Here is a 16404-nt window from a genome sequence, read left to right on the forward strand (position 1 = left end):
GGGGCGGGGGGATCGGAGAGGACGGGAAGAAACCCGGAAGAGAGAAATGCTGAGATTGCCGGGAGGCAGATACCGCCCCCAACCAAACCGGTGATCTCCCTAGTCCTATCCCCCGCGGGGCAGTCCCTCCCGCAGCTGCTAGGGGCCGCCCGCGCTCGTGCTGGTGCCCATACGGGGCCTTTGCTGCCTGTGCTCGCCTTTGACATATCTTTGCACACAGTTCCTCACGCTGTAGAGCTCTTCCCTCCCTCATCCCTTAGTTCTCAGCTGACACTTTCCCTGACTCCATCCAGGTCAAACCCTTTGGCGTGACGTCCTCTTCTAGCACCTCAGACCTCGCTTCCCTATTAACAGGACTGCCCTTGTGATTCATGTCTGCCATCCACCCAGGCTGTGGCTTCCTTGAGGGCAGCACAGTACCTGTCTTGCTCCCCCTTGCACCCAGTGCCTAAGAAAATGCTTGGCACCTGAACAGGTGTAGCACTCGGGAGCCATGGCCTGTGCTGGAGGGAGGCAGGCCAGGGCACCGACACGGTTGAGGCCAAGCAGAGGGAATTTATTAGAGAGGCAGGGCGCAAACATATTTACACGGGTGCGCGGGGACATTAAAAAAAAGCAGAGGCGGGGACGGGAGGCTCCGGGAGCTGCTCAGACGAGTTCCACCTTGGCATTGGGGTACACCGCCACCACGTCGTAGCCCTCAGGCGGCTTGACGCGCGCTTTGGCGTGGCTTTCGCAGTAGAGCCGGTCGTCCAGAAAGAAGTAACCGCGCTGCTTGAGGTTCAGGCCGCAGTCGCTGCACATGAAGCACTCGGGGTGGTAGAGCTTGTCCCGCGCCTTGACGATGGTACCCCTGACGGGTGATCGGAGAGGGCAGCGTCAGGGGCTGACCGATCCGAGAGCACGCCCCCACTAAGGGCCTCGGGCGGGGTCAGGGGACCACGGGGGTGGGGGGCGGGTGGGGAAGACAGGGGAGGTACTCACACGATGCCGTGGCCGCAGCGCGTGCACTCCGGCAGCCCCTGCAGGCCGCTCAGCGGAGCGCCTAGCTTGCCCGCCGTGGGCTTGAGGTTCCGGGGGCCGCCAGGCCCGGGCCGTTCCCCTGAAAGCCAGAGCACGATTGGCAAGAGCCCGGTGCGGAGGTCAGAAAAGGGAAAAACTTCATTTCTGCGGAGTATGGGCCTGGGCCCGGCTTCCGTAGCCACCGGCAAAGAGACTGGGATGGGGGTTGGAACGGCGACAGGGGTTGGGTGGGAATGAGAAAGCCCGGGCGCAGCGAGGTGTGTGGGAGCGCGCTGAGGACACGGGGGGAGGGGCTAATGGCCGGGACGCCGGACGTGGGGTCGCAAAGGCGTGGCTTGGGCTGGTTGGGGGCGCGGAGTTCGGTACCTCAGGGAGTGGGAAGGCGGGTGAGGTAAAATCTTACCGCCCTCGCCGGCCTCTAGCATGCCCTGCAAGTAGCGGAAGGAGCCTGACTGCTTGGGCTCCGCAGCCGTCGGCTCGGCCGACTCCCGAAGCATCCTGTACACCTCTGAGCCCAGGTCTACTCCGCAGTCGCGGCTCCGCGAAAGGCCTCTGGCCAGGTCAGTGCTGGGCGAAAGAAGATGCACTAAGGGACAGGGTTGCAGTACCAGCCTTCACTCTGCCAGCTCAAGGGTCTGGTGAGGTTTCGTGAGTCAGAAGGCAATCAGCTGAGACCCAAGGATCAAGTGTTAAGGGTCAGGATGGGACCTGGTGTGAGATTTAAGGGCTCGGGGATTAGGATGGGATCTGGGTATGGCATCAAAGATTATGCCTCTGTACTACCTGTGGGGTGGAGACACGTGCAGGGTGCCCAACTGGGCCAGTAAAGTAGCCTCACTGCTGCTGCCATTGTGAGGGACTGGGAGGCGAGGTGACTGCCCGTAAGGAGATCCCAGGCCTGGCCTGCCATCTTCTGGCCCAAGCCCCGTGGCTGAGGGCCACCTGCTTGTCGCTGGACTGCCATCCTAGGAGAGAGAGGACCCTGAGGCACTGGGAGACCCTCTGGGGTAGGACCTCTGGCCATTCCTTGTACACCCACCCCTGCCCTGCTATGCCAAGCCTTCTTGGGTGTTGGCTGGCTACTCTTGCTTGGGCATCTCTCGGCTGTGGTTCCCGGTCAGGGAGGGGGTTTGTGGGGAAAGACTGAGCCTTGGGCCTGGTTCAATCCCTGCAGAAATGAGAAATGCTCATGGAAAGTCAGACACAAAAACCTGAGTCCCTGAGACTCAACGTTGGCTCATGAGCCCTGTGGTGGTTCTGACTACCAGTGCCCATGGGGGACAGTGTTGGGGCAGGACCATCCCAAGAAGCTTTTTAAGCCCAGCATGTCTGGTTCTGAGTGTGTGGCTTCCTTGCAGAGGTGGTCCTGATACCAAGTCTTCTTCTCTGTCAGAACTGTGCTGGGTACTGGATGGGCCCATGGTTGGGAATGCAAAAAAGGAATTTCTGTTCTGCAGCCAGGAAGGGTCATCAATCATTGTGTCCCAAGACCCTTTAGTGGGAGCAGGCTGAAGTTTAAAGGTACCATTGTGAGGTCAGCCCCCTCCAGGCCTGTATTTTTTTCCCCCATTTCCTGCTTCCCAGGCCAAAATAGGTGGCCTTCTGTAGACACAGCAGATAGGGGCAAAGGCTTGGCCAGGGCTCAAAGCTCCCCACACCACCACCCCACAGCCAGCCTGATGCCCATGGCTGAAACATTTGAGGAGGAATGCCCTGAAAATGCCTCCTCAGTCCATGAGAAGAGGTCAGTATCTCTGCAGGCATGGTTTCTGAATGGGGACTTCAGATCTTTGTCCCTGCAGGGCCATGTTGCCCCTCGCTTGCAGGCACACAAGCCTGCCCTCAGCAGTGTGATAACAGGCATGCACACTCTCACAAGTACATTTACAGACATACCCATGCATGAAGGCAACACATAGGCACCAGCCAGTCCTCCACCTACATACACCTAATCACACAGACACAGTTACATATACTTGGAGCCAGTGCTGGTCATGCTGGGGATGACCATGGTGACCTCCATGACACAGTTGGTGGCCAGAGCAGCCTGACTTTGGGGTGGGGCCCAAGCGCCCAGGCCATGAAGGTGTTCTCAGCCTCAGTCTGGGAGGTGACATGTAAATTTTTCCTCCCTTCTACAGTGTGAACAGGGATGCTAGGTGGGGAGGAAAGGACGCCTACCCTAGAGGGAAAGAGCAAGCCTTGGACTCGGTCAGCCTCCAGCTGGGGCACAGTTGAGCCTGCAAGACTTTGCCCAAGCTGCTGCTTTCTACAGGCTCTGAGCTGGGCAGGGGCGTGAGGAATGGGCAGACTAGCAGCTGAGTGACTGAATGGGGGTGGTGTCCCAACTTCTTCCACCCCAACAGACAAAGGAGAGGGGGTCTCTCACTGCCCAGATGGGCCCCCATCAACGAGGCAACAGCAGCAGAAAAACCTTTAGCCTTAGCCTCTGAGAAACCTGAGCACTCTCACACATGTGTCTTCAGGGCAGTCAGGCCGGGGCTGGCCTGGCCTCTAATGGGGACCAGATGGGCCATGGGCCGTGGGGGCAGGGCTGGGCCCCGTACAGAACAGGCTTCAACAGGAAGGGGGAGCTGGAGGGACCTGGAGGGAGGAAGCCCTCACTGACCCCCACACAGCAGGGTGTGGGAGTTTATTGCAGGGTCATCAGAGCCACTGCCCCTCCCATGGCCACCCATGCAGCAGCCTCTCTAGGTCTGAACTCAGTGGTTAGGACACGCATGGTGACCTCAGTGTTGGTTTGAGTCTCAGCTCTATCACTTGCTCACTGAGCAAGTTTCATCAGCTCTCTGAACCTCAGTTTCTTCATCTGTGAAATGGGGACGATGGTTTCTATATCATAAGTTCCTCGTGGAGATAAAATGAGACAGTTGCATACAAAGCACTTAGCATAGTGCCTGGCACACATCCATTTCTGGATGAATGGCTGTCATGGGCATTCCTGAGCCCCCATTCCTGGATTTCCCTTCTCCATGGTGTGCCTGGTACCATGTGTTCCCCGTGTCTGAGTACCCGCCAGCTGCCGATTTGGTTGTTGAAGTCTCAGTGGGCTAGTCAGCAGCATGGGGGTAACTTCTAGTTTGCTCATCAGCTCCAGCATGACTGTGGTCAGAATCTAGGACACTCAGACAGAGGTGGGCACTAAATCCAGGTGAGCAGGTGGCACCTCCCAGAGGCCAAGCTCCAGCTCCCTGCTGGTCTGGAGAGGATAGGCTGAGTTCTGCGCTGCCTGCTGCACCTGGCTTGCCTTAACCCATCACCTGGTTCTCAGTTCAAATGCCACCCTCTCCAGGAAACCTTTCCTGATCACCGTCCTTCCTCCACTCTGGGCTGTGTTCCCACGTGAGGGCTGAGAGAAGGAGTCTCCAATGACCCTATATGGAAGGTGGGCCTGAAGCCCCAGTTGGTGAGTGCCAGGGTACCTTGTGCTGGTCTTAGGGCCAGCTGTGGTCTTCCCCTCCTGTGATGGCTCCAGCTGGGCCCACCGCCCTCCCCCCTGCAGGGAGAGGGTGGGAGCAGTATGGAGACAATGGGCCCTGTATCTGTGTTCCTGAGGACACGGCCCTACAGGGGCTGGGTGGGGGTGTTTCTGTCCCCACCCCCCATGGAGCTCTTGACCTTTTAAGTACAAAAGGGGGGCAGCAGCTGAGGGGCTGCCCTGTTGCTTGTGGAAAATCCCCCTGCTTCCAGCCTGAGCCCCGCAGCCTGGCCCTTGAGGAGTTCAGTGAGGGAAAGTGTGGGACAGAGGGAGCTGTTCTCCAGCCCCAAGCCCCACTGGCCCAGAGCCTCTCCTGGAGGACTCAACAGACCTGAGCTTCATATTCCAAAGCTCAGGTCCCCTTGTCCTATCCATCTTGGTGCTTACACACGAGAGCTGGGCTCACACATGAGCTGGGGGCCTGTACTACGCTATTCCCGTTTTGCCCATGTCAAGTCTGGGTGATTTGTCTATGCCCCCCAGCCCCTGTCCCCAAGGGTCCATGGAACTACCAGAACAAGCTTCTGAGACCCAGGTGTGGCCACAAATCTCTTCAAGAACAGCTGAGGTCCTGGGTAGAGGAAACCAAGAGCCTCTCTGTGCCCTCAGCCCTCACCTCTGTCCCCTGCCACCCCGGGACTTTTTTCTCTGAACCTACGGTGCACAGTCTCACCTCTGGGCCTTTGTATGTGCTTCACTTTGTATGTGGCACACTTCTCTCCATGCCCCTTTGCCTCCCTTATTCTTCCAGACCTTCAGGTCTTGGCTTGGATACCCCTCTTCCAGGGAGCCCTCTCTGACCCCTTGAGTCATATACCTACTCTAGACTCCTTTGACCCCTGGCTTCTTCCATCCCAAAACTGCTAGGTGCCTCTCCCCTTCCAGAATGGGCACTCCCTGCGTATGGTAAGCACCTGGCCTCAGGGATGCCAGCAAAAGCAAGGTAGGGAACAAATGTCAGAGAAAGATGGGGACTGGGATAGGGGGTGAGGGAGAGGCCATGGCAAATCATTCCCTCTGGTACAGCAAAGCCTCTGTGGAGAGACAGTGGATATGAGCAGGCCCAGGGGGCCATGGTCCCACATGCTGGGTCCCAAGTTCTGGCTCCATCTTAGACCAGTCGAGTCTCCACCTTGCCCAAACTCAGTGGCCCAGAAATAACGAGTTCACTCTGGATGCCTCAGCTTTGCCCACTTGTCCACCCCTCAAGCCCATGGCAAAATGAGGCCCTAAAGCAGCCTGGCTCCACCTCACGCTCCTTGAGGACAGCACCATAGCTGTGACGCTTGTCATACACAGAAAGGTGACTGAGCAGACAGGCCTGCAGCCTGAGGTCTGCTAGCTGCAACCACAGAATGGCCAGGAGAAAACTTCAGTCTTGGATAGGGCAAGGCAGTGCCTTATATTCTAAGGTTGGCTCTGGCCAGGTAGGTGCCCAAGGCTAGGATGAGACAGAAGAGTGCCCCACAGCCTGAGGTCACTTCACAGCCTATGGCTGTCCCCCACCCCTCCCCCAAGCCTGGTGACTTCCTCCTGATCTGGCAACACTGGGCGACAGAGTGAAACCCAGCTGGGTAGGAGGTAGCCCTGAGCCAAGGCCTGGCCCAGTCCCTGCCCACCACAGGCACTATTGTCCCAGAATCCAGGACTGCTTAGAGTACTGACAGAGCCCACAGCAGGTATCCGTCACCTTGGGAGCCCCTGATGGAGCATGGACAGAGCCCAGAGAAGCCTTCTGCTTCAGTCTTTGACCTGGGCATCTGGGAACCACAGTGAGGACATCCAATGCAGTTAAACCCGCGGACAAGGCCCAGCCTCTCTGCCCTGGGCATCTGAGAACCACAGTGAGGACATCCAATGCAGTTAAACCCGCGGACAAGGCCCGGCCTCTCTGCCCTGGGCATCTGGGAACCACAGTGAGGACATCCAATGCAGTTAAACCCGTGGACAAGGCCCGGCCTCTCTGCCCTGGGCATCTGAGAACCACAGTGAGGACATCCAATGCAGTTAGACCCGTGGACAAGGCCCGGCCTCTCTGCCCTGGGCATCTGAGAACCACAGTGAGGACATCCAATGCAGTTAAACCCGTGGACAAGGCCCGGCCTCTCTGCCCTGGGCTTGCTCTGAGCTAGGCCAGGCCAGGCCAGGCCAGGTGGTATATGTACATACCTGGGCCTCGGGATCGATGTGGATCCTGTGTGCCTGAGCCTTGCTGTCCTCTGGGGTATTGGGCCAGCTCCTGCCTTCAGGCCTGTGGCAGGAATTAGGATGGTCAGAAATCTCTGCTTACTAGCCCACCATGCCTGGGAACTAGGACCAAGAAGCGCTGGGGTCTGGGCCCAGGGCCACCCAGGACCAGGCTAGGTACCCTGCATGGATAAGGATACTACCCCAACTCTTTCCCCTGCGCTAGAATGCTGGCCTTCGTGGCAAGGAGACACAACTCTAGATCTGCCACTCACCTGGGGTAGGCTGTGTGCCCCTTCTCCACCAGCTGCTCCTTCCCCCTCTGGTCTGGTTCCTAGAAAGGAAGCCCTGAAGCTTCGCCCCCTTTTCACCCTCTCTGTGGCCTATGGAAGCTCAGCATAAAGAGGGCCAAGCTCATGGCGGAGCAAGCCAGGCCTTACACGTTGATCAGCTAGGAGCCCATCCACTCATCCCGCTTCCATTCACAGCCTCTGACGGGGCCTGGGAGTCAGGCATCCGTGGGCCTAGGAAAAGTGGAATGGAGGCTCTGAGGGGTGCAGCTCCCTTACTGCTGCCGCTGGCAGAGTCATCATCAATGTCTGCCCAGCCCAGATGGGAAACAGGCCATTAGGAAATTCCTGCTTCGCCATAGAAACCAAAAGCCAAACACCACTCAGGAGGGAGAAAAACATCATAAACCTGCCGTAAGTGGGGGCAGGGGGGGCCGAGAGGCTACAGGCCTGGGGCCCAGTCCTGCCACTGAGTGAGAAGGCAGGCCAGGAGGGTGTGTGGACCCCGGACAGGCAGGTGGGTGTGAGTGAGGCTGGTTACACCGAAGGGGAATAATGTCCCCACTCTGCCCCACAGGGCCTCCTGGGTCTTCTCAGGGGTCTTACCACTGGGCTAGCAGCTCAACCCTGCCCCTGTCCCCCAACTCAGCAGAGGATTTTAACAATCTGATTACATGTGTAGTCCACACTCACTCTGCTCTTCCTCACCATTGCCCATTCCTTGGTCCCCTGCAGGCTACCTCTCTTCTCCACAGCCTTTCAGAGGCCTGTGGCACCAAGGCTCTGTGGCACCATCAGAGTGGCCCAAAGGCATAAGATTGGAATGAGAGGCTTATTCATGTGTCAACCTCCACCCCCAGGTCTCCACACTTTAGGCTGAGCAGGTAGCTCCATCTGCCATCTTTAAGCCCACCAAATGGTGGGCTGTACAAATCCATCTTATATCCCATGTAATAGGTGACAGGGACCTCACCAGAGGCCCCAGGGTTGCAGCTGATGCCAGGAAGGTCCTGGACCTACAGAATGTGCCCAGAAATTGTGGGTTAGCTTGGATTGCTGGATACCTGGCTCTGAGTTCCAGTCAAAGTAAGCATAGCAGGGAAGCTGGGCCTTTACTTCACTTTTCATCCTGTGGAGAAGTCTGTGGAGGATTACAGCCCTCTGTATGCAAGAGGGCAGGTAGGGAAGCTGGCCTAGGTAGAGCTCTGGGAGTGCTGGCACAGAGTAGCTCCCTCCAAGCAGCTCACCAGGCCAATCTTCCACAGACCCCATTTTGGGGGTTGTCTTTGGGGGCTCAGGCATAAGTCCTGGCATGACAGGCAGGATAGAGAGCAGGGTCAGAGGCCTTGCAAGTGAGAAGGCACCCAGGAGAAGAGATGCTGGCCCAGATGATCAAGGTGGCCCCTGTGTCTTGATCCCCCAGAATCTGCATGTGTGAGAATTAGGGATGGGGGCTGGGGGACAGGACATCAGGTTTTCACCCTGACTGAGAAGACCCTGTATGTCATCCTCACTCAATCCCAGATCCCCCATTTTGAAGTTGAGGAAGCTAAGGGCTCTGATATTAAATCACTAGGACAACACAGTTCTCAAGTGCAGAGCTGGGACTGGAACCCAGATCTGTGATAGGAGAGAGTGTGCTCTCACCTGCTCCATGGCCAGGCAGCATCTGGGGGCTAAAATACCCAGTGTGGAACAGGTCAGTGGACCCCTGGCTCCATCCATGCCTGGCTTGGAACAAATGGCCAGGGAAGGAAGGAAGGAAGGAAGGAGGACCTCCACCCTGCCCCCACCCTGCTACCCTCCCCTGACATCATTCCCTCTGTGGACCTCCTGAATCAGGCCCCTGTGAGCCTCCCCTGCCCCTTGTCCCACTACTACCAGGGCTTCCCTTATTCAGCCATGCAGAGTCAAGGCCAGAGGTGAATCAGGGCCCAGGAACCCAGCCAAGTTGGGTGGCCTCAGAGGCCCCTCGTGGGCAGAGCAGTGCTGATGCTTATCCCAGCCAGCCTGTACCTCGGTCTCAGAGAGGGTAATGAATGTGACCCTGCTTTATGGAGAAGGAAACCCAGGCTCACAGAGGTCATCTGGTGAGCCTAAGAGCCCAGAAAGTCTGGAAGAGGGCCAGCTCTGCTGAACTCCCAGGACAGAGCCTCCTCACTGCGGGCCAGGTGGAGTGTACAGGGCCCTGGACCTGCAGCTGGGCCCACTCAGCGCCGAGAGCAGAGTCAGGGGTCCTGACTTCAACACGGACCCGGGCCAGACATAACTGGGGCTACTTCAGAAGGCTTCCCACCATGTTTAGCGGCTCTGAGCCCATGGATTATCCCCTGCCCTGCTGGCTCTAAGGCCTGGTTAGCCGAGTTGTGGTTTGGGGAGGATTCACCTACACACATCCACATGGGGTCGTGGAAAGTCGCTGTTAACAGTGAACGTGGCAGAGCTGAGCAGTTATGTCTGACTTCCCTGGATCTAGGAAAGACAGGGGGAGGGAGATCCCGCCCAGCCCAGACCCAGCCGACTGCCATCAGCCTGAGCAAGGCTGGAGATGCCTCAGGTAGACCGTCCATCCTGGAGCATGTCCAGGGCACAGATGGGGCTTGGTGACCCCCCAATCCTCCCCTTCCTGATGGGCAGTATAGCACTACACAGTCCACGGCATCCAGATTTAAGCAGGGCAGAGGTTTGGGCCATAGTGGGGACAGCTGAGGCAGGGCAGCTGTGGGGCCAGTAGAAGTGGTCAGCAGTCAAGCAGAAGGAATGGAGTCCTTGGGAGTGAGAGAGACCTGAGGTCAAATCTTGCTTCCCCATTGCTCTGCTGTGTGACTTGAAGCACCCTCCAAACTTTCTGAGTCTCAGTTGTCTCATGTGTAAAGTGGAGACTATATTAGGTTTTACCTTATTGAGTTGGTTTGACAGTTAAACAAGGTGTTGAACGATAAAATTCTTTGAACTGGTCATCAAGCTCGTCACTCATGGGTGGGAAAAGGACTGAAATCACACATACCTCACCCCCGGTTTGAGGCTACCCAAGGTCTTAGTTCAGCCCTGATTTTGGGCTGCCTACCCCCTGCCATAAGTCCCCCAGCATAGTTCCAGCCATAGGTTAAATGGGGGCTTCTTCCTCTCTTAAGCCACCTGCATCTCCAAACAGTGCCTGTCAAACCCCTGTGAAAGTGCTGCTCCATAGGAGTGGGGTGCCAGGGAGCTGAAGCAGAGAGGCTGTGTGAGGCCCAGCTCACCCAGGATGCTGGCCACCCAGAACTGAGCCTCCCCTGATTCACCCGCATCATCCTGGCCCAGCCTGCCCTGTGCATACCTGCTCACGGAGAGTGTGAGGTGGTCATGGCAGCCCTTGATGCGGTTCTGTGCCTCCAGGTGTGTCATGAGCTCTGTGCTCTCACCATTGATGGCCTGGATCAGGTCTCCAGGGCACAGTGCAGCCAGGGCAGCCTTGCTGCCAGCATGGACCTGTGGATGGACAAGCCAGATGACTGGACATTGGTCATTATGTGGCCTTGCTGCAGGCTCTGTTCTAGACCCCTTCCAACCTCAGAACCGGGCCAGTGTAGCCCTGCTGCCAATGTGACCTGTGGGTGGGCAAGTTGAGTTCCCACATGGCTTTGCTGGAGCCTCTGCTCTAAATAAGCCCAACTCCAGCACCTGGAGGTCTGGTGAGGTATGAGGGCATATGAGACGGGCTTCCTCTGGGCTGGGACAAATGGGATGTCACTCTTGCAGCCTGCATACATGCAAGGGACACAGAAGGATATGTGTTCTCCAGCAGATACAAAGCATGCACATGTCACATGTACCCTGTATTGCCCCACCCAGACAGACCACATAGTAGCCCCTTGACCTGACGTTCAAACCCTTAGTGACCTTTTTTCCTCTCATCCCCACCCCTCCACATTTACCTCCACACACCCACACTCTATCCAGACCATCTGAACGTCAAGGGGGTACTCACGGGTACCAGATAGCTCTCACCTTCACACTTCTACAGATGCTGTTCCCTCTACCTGGAACACACTTTCCTTTGACCCCCAACCCTAATTACCAGCTTACGCCTCCTCATCCTTCAGGTCTCAGGCTCTCAGCAGAGGCCATTTCTCCTGGAAGCCTCTCCTCTGGGGTCCCGCAGGGCCCTGTGCACCCCCTTTACCACTCTGCTCCCCTAACATTGTTCGTGCCTCATTCTGCGCTGTCACCTCCCCAGGCAAGTCGAGGGCCATCTACTTTTAGCTGCCAGCCTGCACTCCCGGGTCACAATTTCACCTCCCCTTCCTCTGGAGGACAGACACTCAGGCCACCCCAGTGCCACTGTTGATCCCAGAGGGTCAAGCAGTGTCCACATCTGGAGCCTCCTACAGTGCTGGTCCCTTGACATGTGCCACATGAGGTTGGGAATAAGCTCACAGGAGGCCTAGGTAAGCAGCCTCGGGAAGGAATTCAGGCAACAGGACATCCTTTACTCTGTCCCTGGTCCCAGCACAGCCTTTGGAAAGAGACTTTAGGGACCCTCATTCCTCCCAGCCTCTCAAGCTGTGGCTCAAGAGCTGTCAGTGGCACTGTCCCTGTTGGGGTGGGAGCTCCTGGAGGCCTGGCCAGGCTCAGCTTAGCCAGTTCTCGGTAGTGAGTGGACAAAGCTGAGGTGCTGGCAGCTCCTTGGCTGGAGTCCTGGTGTGGGTACTGCCAAGCAACCTGCCCTGAAATAGGCTGCCCCAAGGAATGTTCTTCTGGAGCATGCTACCCTCAGCCAACCAGCCCACCATTAATGTTCCCTTGTAGGGCATGGGCACCTACACAGGCCTGTCTTCCCAGGGCAGGCACCCACTTGGCACCATCCCACCCTCCCCACAAGGCCCTGCTCTAGGCCCCCTCTTCTACACGGATACCTGCTCTGTGACATGGCCTGGGCTCAGTGCTTTAGCCATAACTAGCTCATGGCAACCTCTCAACCACCTGATGAGACAGAGGCTGTTCTCATCCCTATTTTCAGATGAAGAAAGAGAGGCTTTGGGGATGGGGCACTTTGCCCCAGTCCCCATGCTGGAGAGGAGTCTTCTTCCTCAGGGGGGTGGCTAGCTGAAGGATGACTCAGCCAGCACAAGGGGTGCATTCAGGCCCCTGTGGGTGGAGGAAGTTCTCGAAAGCAGGGGTGGCTGGGACTCTGCCAGTTCCACTAGCTTGGGAGTTCTGGTCAGAGAGGGCGTGAGGCCAGGAAACCGTGACTCTTCCAACTGCCTTTACATGCATTGTTTCATTAGTCCTCAAGGCAAGCCTATTTCCTAGATGAGGAAACCAAGGTCCAGAGAAGTACAGGACACTCAACTGATAAACGGCAGAGTTAGGATTTCAGTCCAGACCAACCGATTCCAAATCCTATGCTCTTAACCAGTGTGCTTTTCTGCAAAAGGGAGTGAGGGGAGAGAGAGTGTCCCAAGTAGAAGGATCAGCATGTGTAATGGCTCATCTGGGAGTGAAAGCAAAAGCAGGCTCCTGTGGCAAAAATATCACCAAAATATCGGTGAGGAGAGAGTGGAAGACATGAAATCAGAGGAAAAAGGAGGGACCAGACCCACAGGCCTTGTAGGCCCAGGCGAGATGATTCTAAACAGGGAAATCGCAGGACAGAGTTGAATTCAGTCTGATCCCTCTGGCTGCTGAGTGCGGGATAGACAGAAGGAAGAGAGAGGGGAGTGGTGAAGTCAGCTGGGAGGCTGGGGCGTGAACCAGCCCCTTCACCTATAGCAGCTACATTTAAAGCCCCTGTGTCACTCCACCTGGCCTAGATGCAAAAAGCCCCTACAGGGAGCTGGGCATACAGTTGGTGGTGTTCATTCCAGGCACTAGTTTCTAGGGACCTGGTAGCAACAACCCATTAGGATTCCAAGGCCAGTAGTCATTATAGTTTGTGAGGAAGGAGCCCTGGGCAATGTTTGGGGGGGCTCCCAGAGGCTTTGTGGGCTGAGGTTGCATAGTCCCAGCTCTGCCAGGCAGCCAGCCTCCTCTCTGTCTGAGTGTGGCTGTCTCCGTTGGGTGGGGGAAGTCCCGTAAGCATGGGAGGGGTCGGGTCTTGAACCCCCTCGGTGAGGACACTCCCACATATCATCAGTGTCTGTAGACCTGCCCTTGAGGTACCTGCTGGGCAAGCTGTGGCCTGTGTCTCCTCAGCCCCGTAAATCTCCCCAGATCCCACCCAAACCCAGGCTCAGCCATCCTGGCTCCTCAGGCCTTAGCTGCTGCTCTGTGACTTTGGGGGGACAAGGCGGGGGTGTTCTTCCTGGTAAACCCTTTCCAGCCTATCTGCCTGCCAGCAGCCTGCATCCCGATTAGCTCCAAACAAGGCCGCTGCTGTTGCTGCCGCTGTGACGTGTGGAGGCCTTTCCTCGGCGGGCAGGCAGCCGCGTGGGCAACAGATGTCTCTGCTCCCTGCTGCCTGCGGCCGTCAGCCGCTGCCACTTAGCCTGTCAGCGGCCTCACGCCCAGGGTGCCTGGCCCGCCGGCTGGCCTAGCACCCCCAACAGCCTGCCTCGGTGGACACACAGTATGACACTCACTGGCAGACACAGATGTGCATGCGCTCTCTCTCTCTCTCTCTCACACACACACACACAGGCCCCCAGCAGGGCTCTCTCAGGGAAGTGGGAGATGAAAGGCTCCCGGATGTGTTGAAGGCCCACCTCACTCAGCCCCAGGGACCTGGTGGCCATGGGGTGAGGGCAGATGTGGGAAAACTCCCAGGACAGCTGGGCCTGCCTGTCACCCTGGCCCCCAGAAATGGGATTCCATGATTCCATGCTCCACCAGGTGCCCACCCCTTCCCCTAAACTGGAAAGAAGACTCTGAAAGCCCAGCCAGCTTGGTCCAGCCCCCATGGCGAGAGGTGGCGGAAGGGTGCGGGGAAGGTGCTCTCAGTTCCCCCGATACAGGGCCCCGAAGACCAGAGCAGCCTGTATGGGGTCAAGGGATGGCTCCAGGTCCCCTTCTCTCTTCCCTTCAGACTGGGAGCCCCCAAGGGCAGGGCCTGGGTTCTCTCCTCTTCTGTCCCCTAGGCTGGCACCCCCAGGGGCAGCACTGAGTCCCCTCTTCTGGCCCTTCAAATATGGGACCCCAAGGCTGGGCCAGGATCCTGTCTTTCCCAGTTCGGGCACCCCCTCTGACAGGGCCCGAGGCATGTCCTCTGTTCCTCTGTCCTCCTCAGATTAGCCACCGCCCAGGGTGGTGCCCCCTCCTCCTCCTCCTCTGCCTAAACCTGGGGCAGTGCATGGCCACAGAAACTTGAGGAACTGGGCGGAGGTTATCCTGGCCCCTGGCCTTGTGTGTCTTGTGGCGAGGGGGGTCTCACAACTGCATAGTCAAGTCTCCCTTTCCCCTGGAAGCCAAAAATTCCTCCTGGTCACTTCCCCTTAGGACAAGTGAGGTCATGGATGAGAGACTGACCAAACCCAGAGTGGGGAACTGGATGGATCTTTCTTTCTTCAGTTTCAGAGAGGACCCCAGACCTCCTTGCGATCACTCAGCTCTACTGGCAGGGACCCTTGATAAGTGAAGGAGTCTCTCAAGTCATTTCGCTCGAAATTTTCAGGCTGGGTTCAGTGGAAGCAGCATCTCTGGGCCTCTGGAGATCAGTCCAGATCTCTGGCCCATGACTTTGGCCTGCAGTGAGTCCCCCAGAATGAGGCCATCAGGGAGGCTGGTTTGTGAACTCCTGGGGGGAATCCTTCAAGGGATAAGGGCAGGTAGGCCCAGCGGGAGGGGGAGGGGGCTGTGGGGACGCTGCCCAGCCTGGAAGCCTCCTCTACAGCCTGTGGGTCACCAAGGCCAACCCTTGGCCTCCGAGCCTCCAGGACGTCGGGGATCCGGGTCCCGGGTGGACTGTAAGGACTGGGTCTCAGATTCAGGACCTCCCCGCCGCCCTGTGGCCGCTGGACTCACCCGCGAGATGGTGAGGGGTACGCTGAAGTCCCGGCCGCCCACCAGGCGGAAGCCCCAGGGCGAAGGGCCGCGCAGGGTCACGGAGTGGGGCATCGCGAGCCGGAGCTGCGGCCGGAGCTTGAGCCGGACACTGAGGAGCCGCCGCCGTCGCCGCCGCCGCCGCCTGGACGCCGCGCCCCGCCCCAGGCCCGCCCGCCCCCGTACCCCCCTTCGCCCGGCCCCCGCCCCTGCTCCCCGCGCGCCGGGATTGGCCCCGCGGCCGACCCGACCCTCCCACTTCGGGGGGCTCAGAGGACCCGCCCCTCAGCCCCGGCCTCCTGCAGCCCGGCACCCCCGCCAGGTTCTCAGAGAGCCGGGACTGGAACGGCCCCGACGTCCGAGATCCTGCCCCGGCCTCCGCTCTGCGGGCCACGGACCGGAGCCCGGCTGTGGAAGCTCAAGCCTGGCCCTTTGAAGTCGCTTCTGCGGGGCGGCGCCCCAGCCCGGGGAAGGATGGGGGACAGGGGCAGCCCAGATGGGGGATGGGGCCGTGCCTTGCTCCGAAACCTCCTCAAGGTCCTGGCAGGCAAACCTGCGACCCCACCCCTCAGTGCGAGGAGTCCTCTGAACAGCGAGCAAGCACTGATGGGGAGCCCTGGGCCTGAGCAGGCCTGGGCCAGTGTCACAGACCCAGGATGACAGCGGGCAGTGCCAAGTATGGGAGCAGGAACAAAAAAGTACCCAACCTCATTTGGAGAGGTCAGGAAGGCTCTCTGAAAGAGGTGACCGCTGACTTGAGTTTAGAAGCAAGGTGCCCTGTCTTGTCTTTCCAGGTGTCATTGCTTCCCCAGGACACTCAGGCCTTCTCCAGCTGCGCTGTCCTTCCAGGCCTTATCCCTGTGAGTATGACCCCCTTCCCTCCTCCCTTGCAAGGAGCTTTGTTTCCCCAGGCCACCTAGAAAAGGAGCAGCTAGGGTAGCTGGGGTCTTGGCTGTGCCACGTTGGAGGTGTGTGAAGTACTGAGGGGAGTGGAATTTGGGGCAGCCCTTCTCTTGGGACCCTCCCGAGTCTTCTCTCCACTCTCAACCATTGTCCTCCAGGGACAGCCTTTGCAGGTGCCATGGCCTAGCCGGGGCCCCACTTACCACTCTCAGACCCTCCTGGACCCTTTGGTCTGGCGACATCAGGGCGGCACTATCTGTCATTCCAGACCCTGAGGGGCCCCTAATTTAGCCATTCTTGATAACCCTGTGTGCCCTCTTGTCCAAGTTCTGTTATGGATGCTGCCCTTGGGATGCTAACAGGTTATGGGGTAAGATGTGTCTATGGGATCTGTAACACCTCAAGAAGGAGGACGCTTGAGAGGGACAAACTTAGGTTAGTCCAAGGAAGTGCGGGTGCCCTTCAGGGTGGAATATGGATGCCTCTCTGGGAGACGGGGTGCTGCTGTCTGTTCAGCTGGCAGAGAAACATGAGTGGTGTGTG

The 16404-nt window shown here is 58.1% G+C and overlaps 1 protein-coding gene across 2 annotated transcripts; it reads right to left on the reverse strand.

Annotated features, from left to right (window-relative positions):
* Positions 1–535: 535 nt before the first annotated feature.
* Positions 536–15118, reverse strand: PDLIM4 (PDZ and LIM domain 4). Of its 2 annotated transcripts, XM_082620301.1 has the most exons (7): positions 14941–15113; positions 10319–10470; positions 6692–6773; positions 1807–1988; positions 1427–1590; positions 985–1102; positions 536–853 (listed from the first exon to the last, which is right to left on the reverse strand). In XM_082620301.1, the coding sequence occupies exons 1-7, from the start codon at positions 15031–15033 to the stop codon at positions 649–651; spliced, it is 996 nt and encodes a 331-aa protein (XP_082476427.1). In that variant the 5' UTR covers positions 15034–15113; the 3' UTR covers positions 536–648. The 2 variants fall into 2 exon arrangements, with proteins under 2 accessions (XP_082476427.1, XP_082476428.1); XM_082620302.1 differs by lacking the exon at positions 985–1102 and having other exon boundaries at positions 14941–15118.
* Positions 15119–16404: the final 1286 nt, after the last annotated feature.

Source organism: Mesoplodon mirus (genome assembly GCF_964341445.2).
Source record: "Mesoplodon mirus genome assembly, chromosome: 5".
Lineage (NCBI taxonomy): Eukaryota > Metazoa > Chordata > Mammalia > Artiodactyla > Ziphiidae > Mesoplodon > Mesoplodon mirus.

Coding starts and splice junctions, on each gene's coding strand:
- PDLIM4 (XM_082620301.1), bottom strand. CDS start 15,033: ATGCCCCACTCCGTGACCCTGCGCGGCCCTTCGCCCTGGGGCTTCCGC. Junction 10,471..14,940: donor TACCCCTCACCATCTCGCGG/GTGAGTCCAGCG, acceptor GTCCATCCACAG/GTCCATGCTGGCAGCAAGGC. Junction 854..984: donor CGCTGCGGCCACGGCATCGT/GTGAGTACCTCC, acceptor ATCACCCGTCAG/GGGTACCATCGTCAAGGCGC.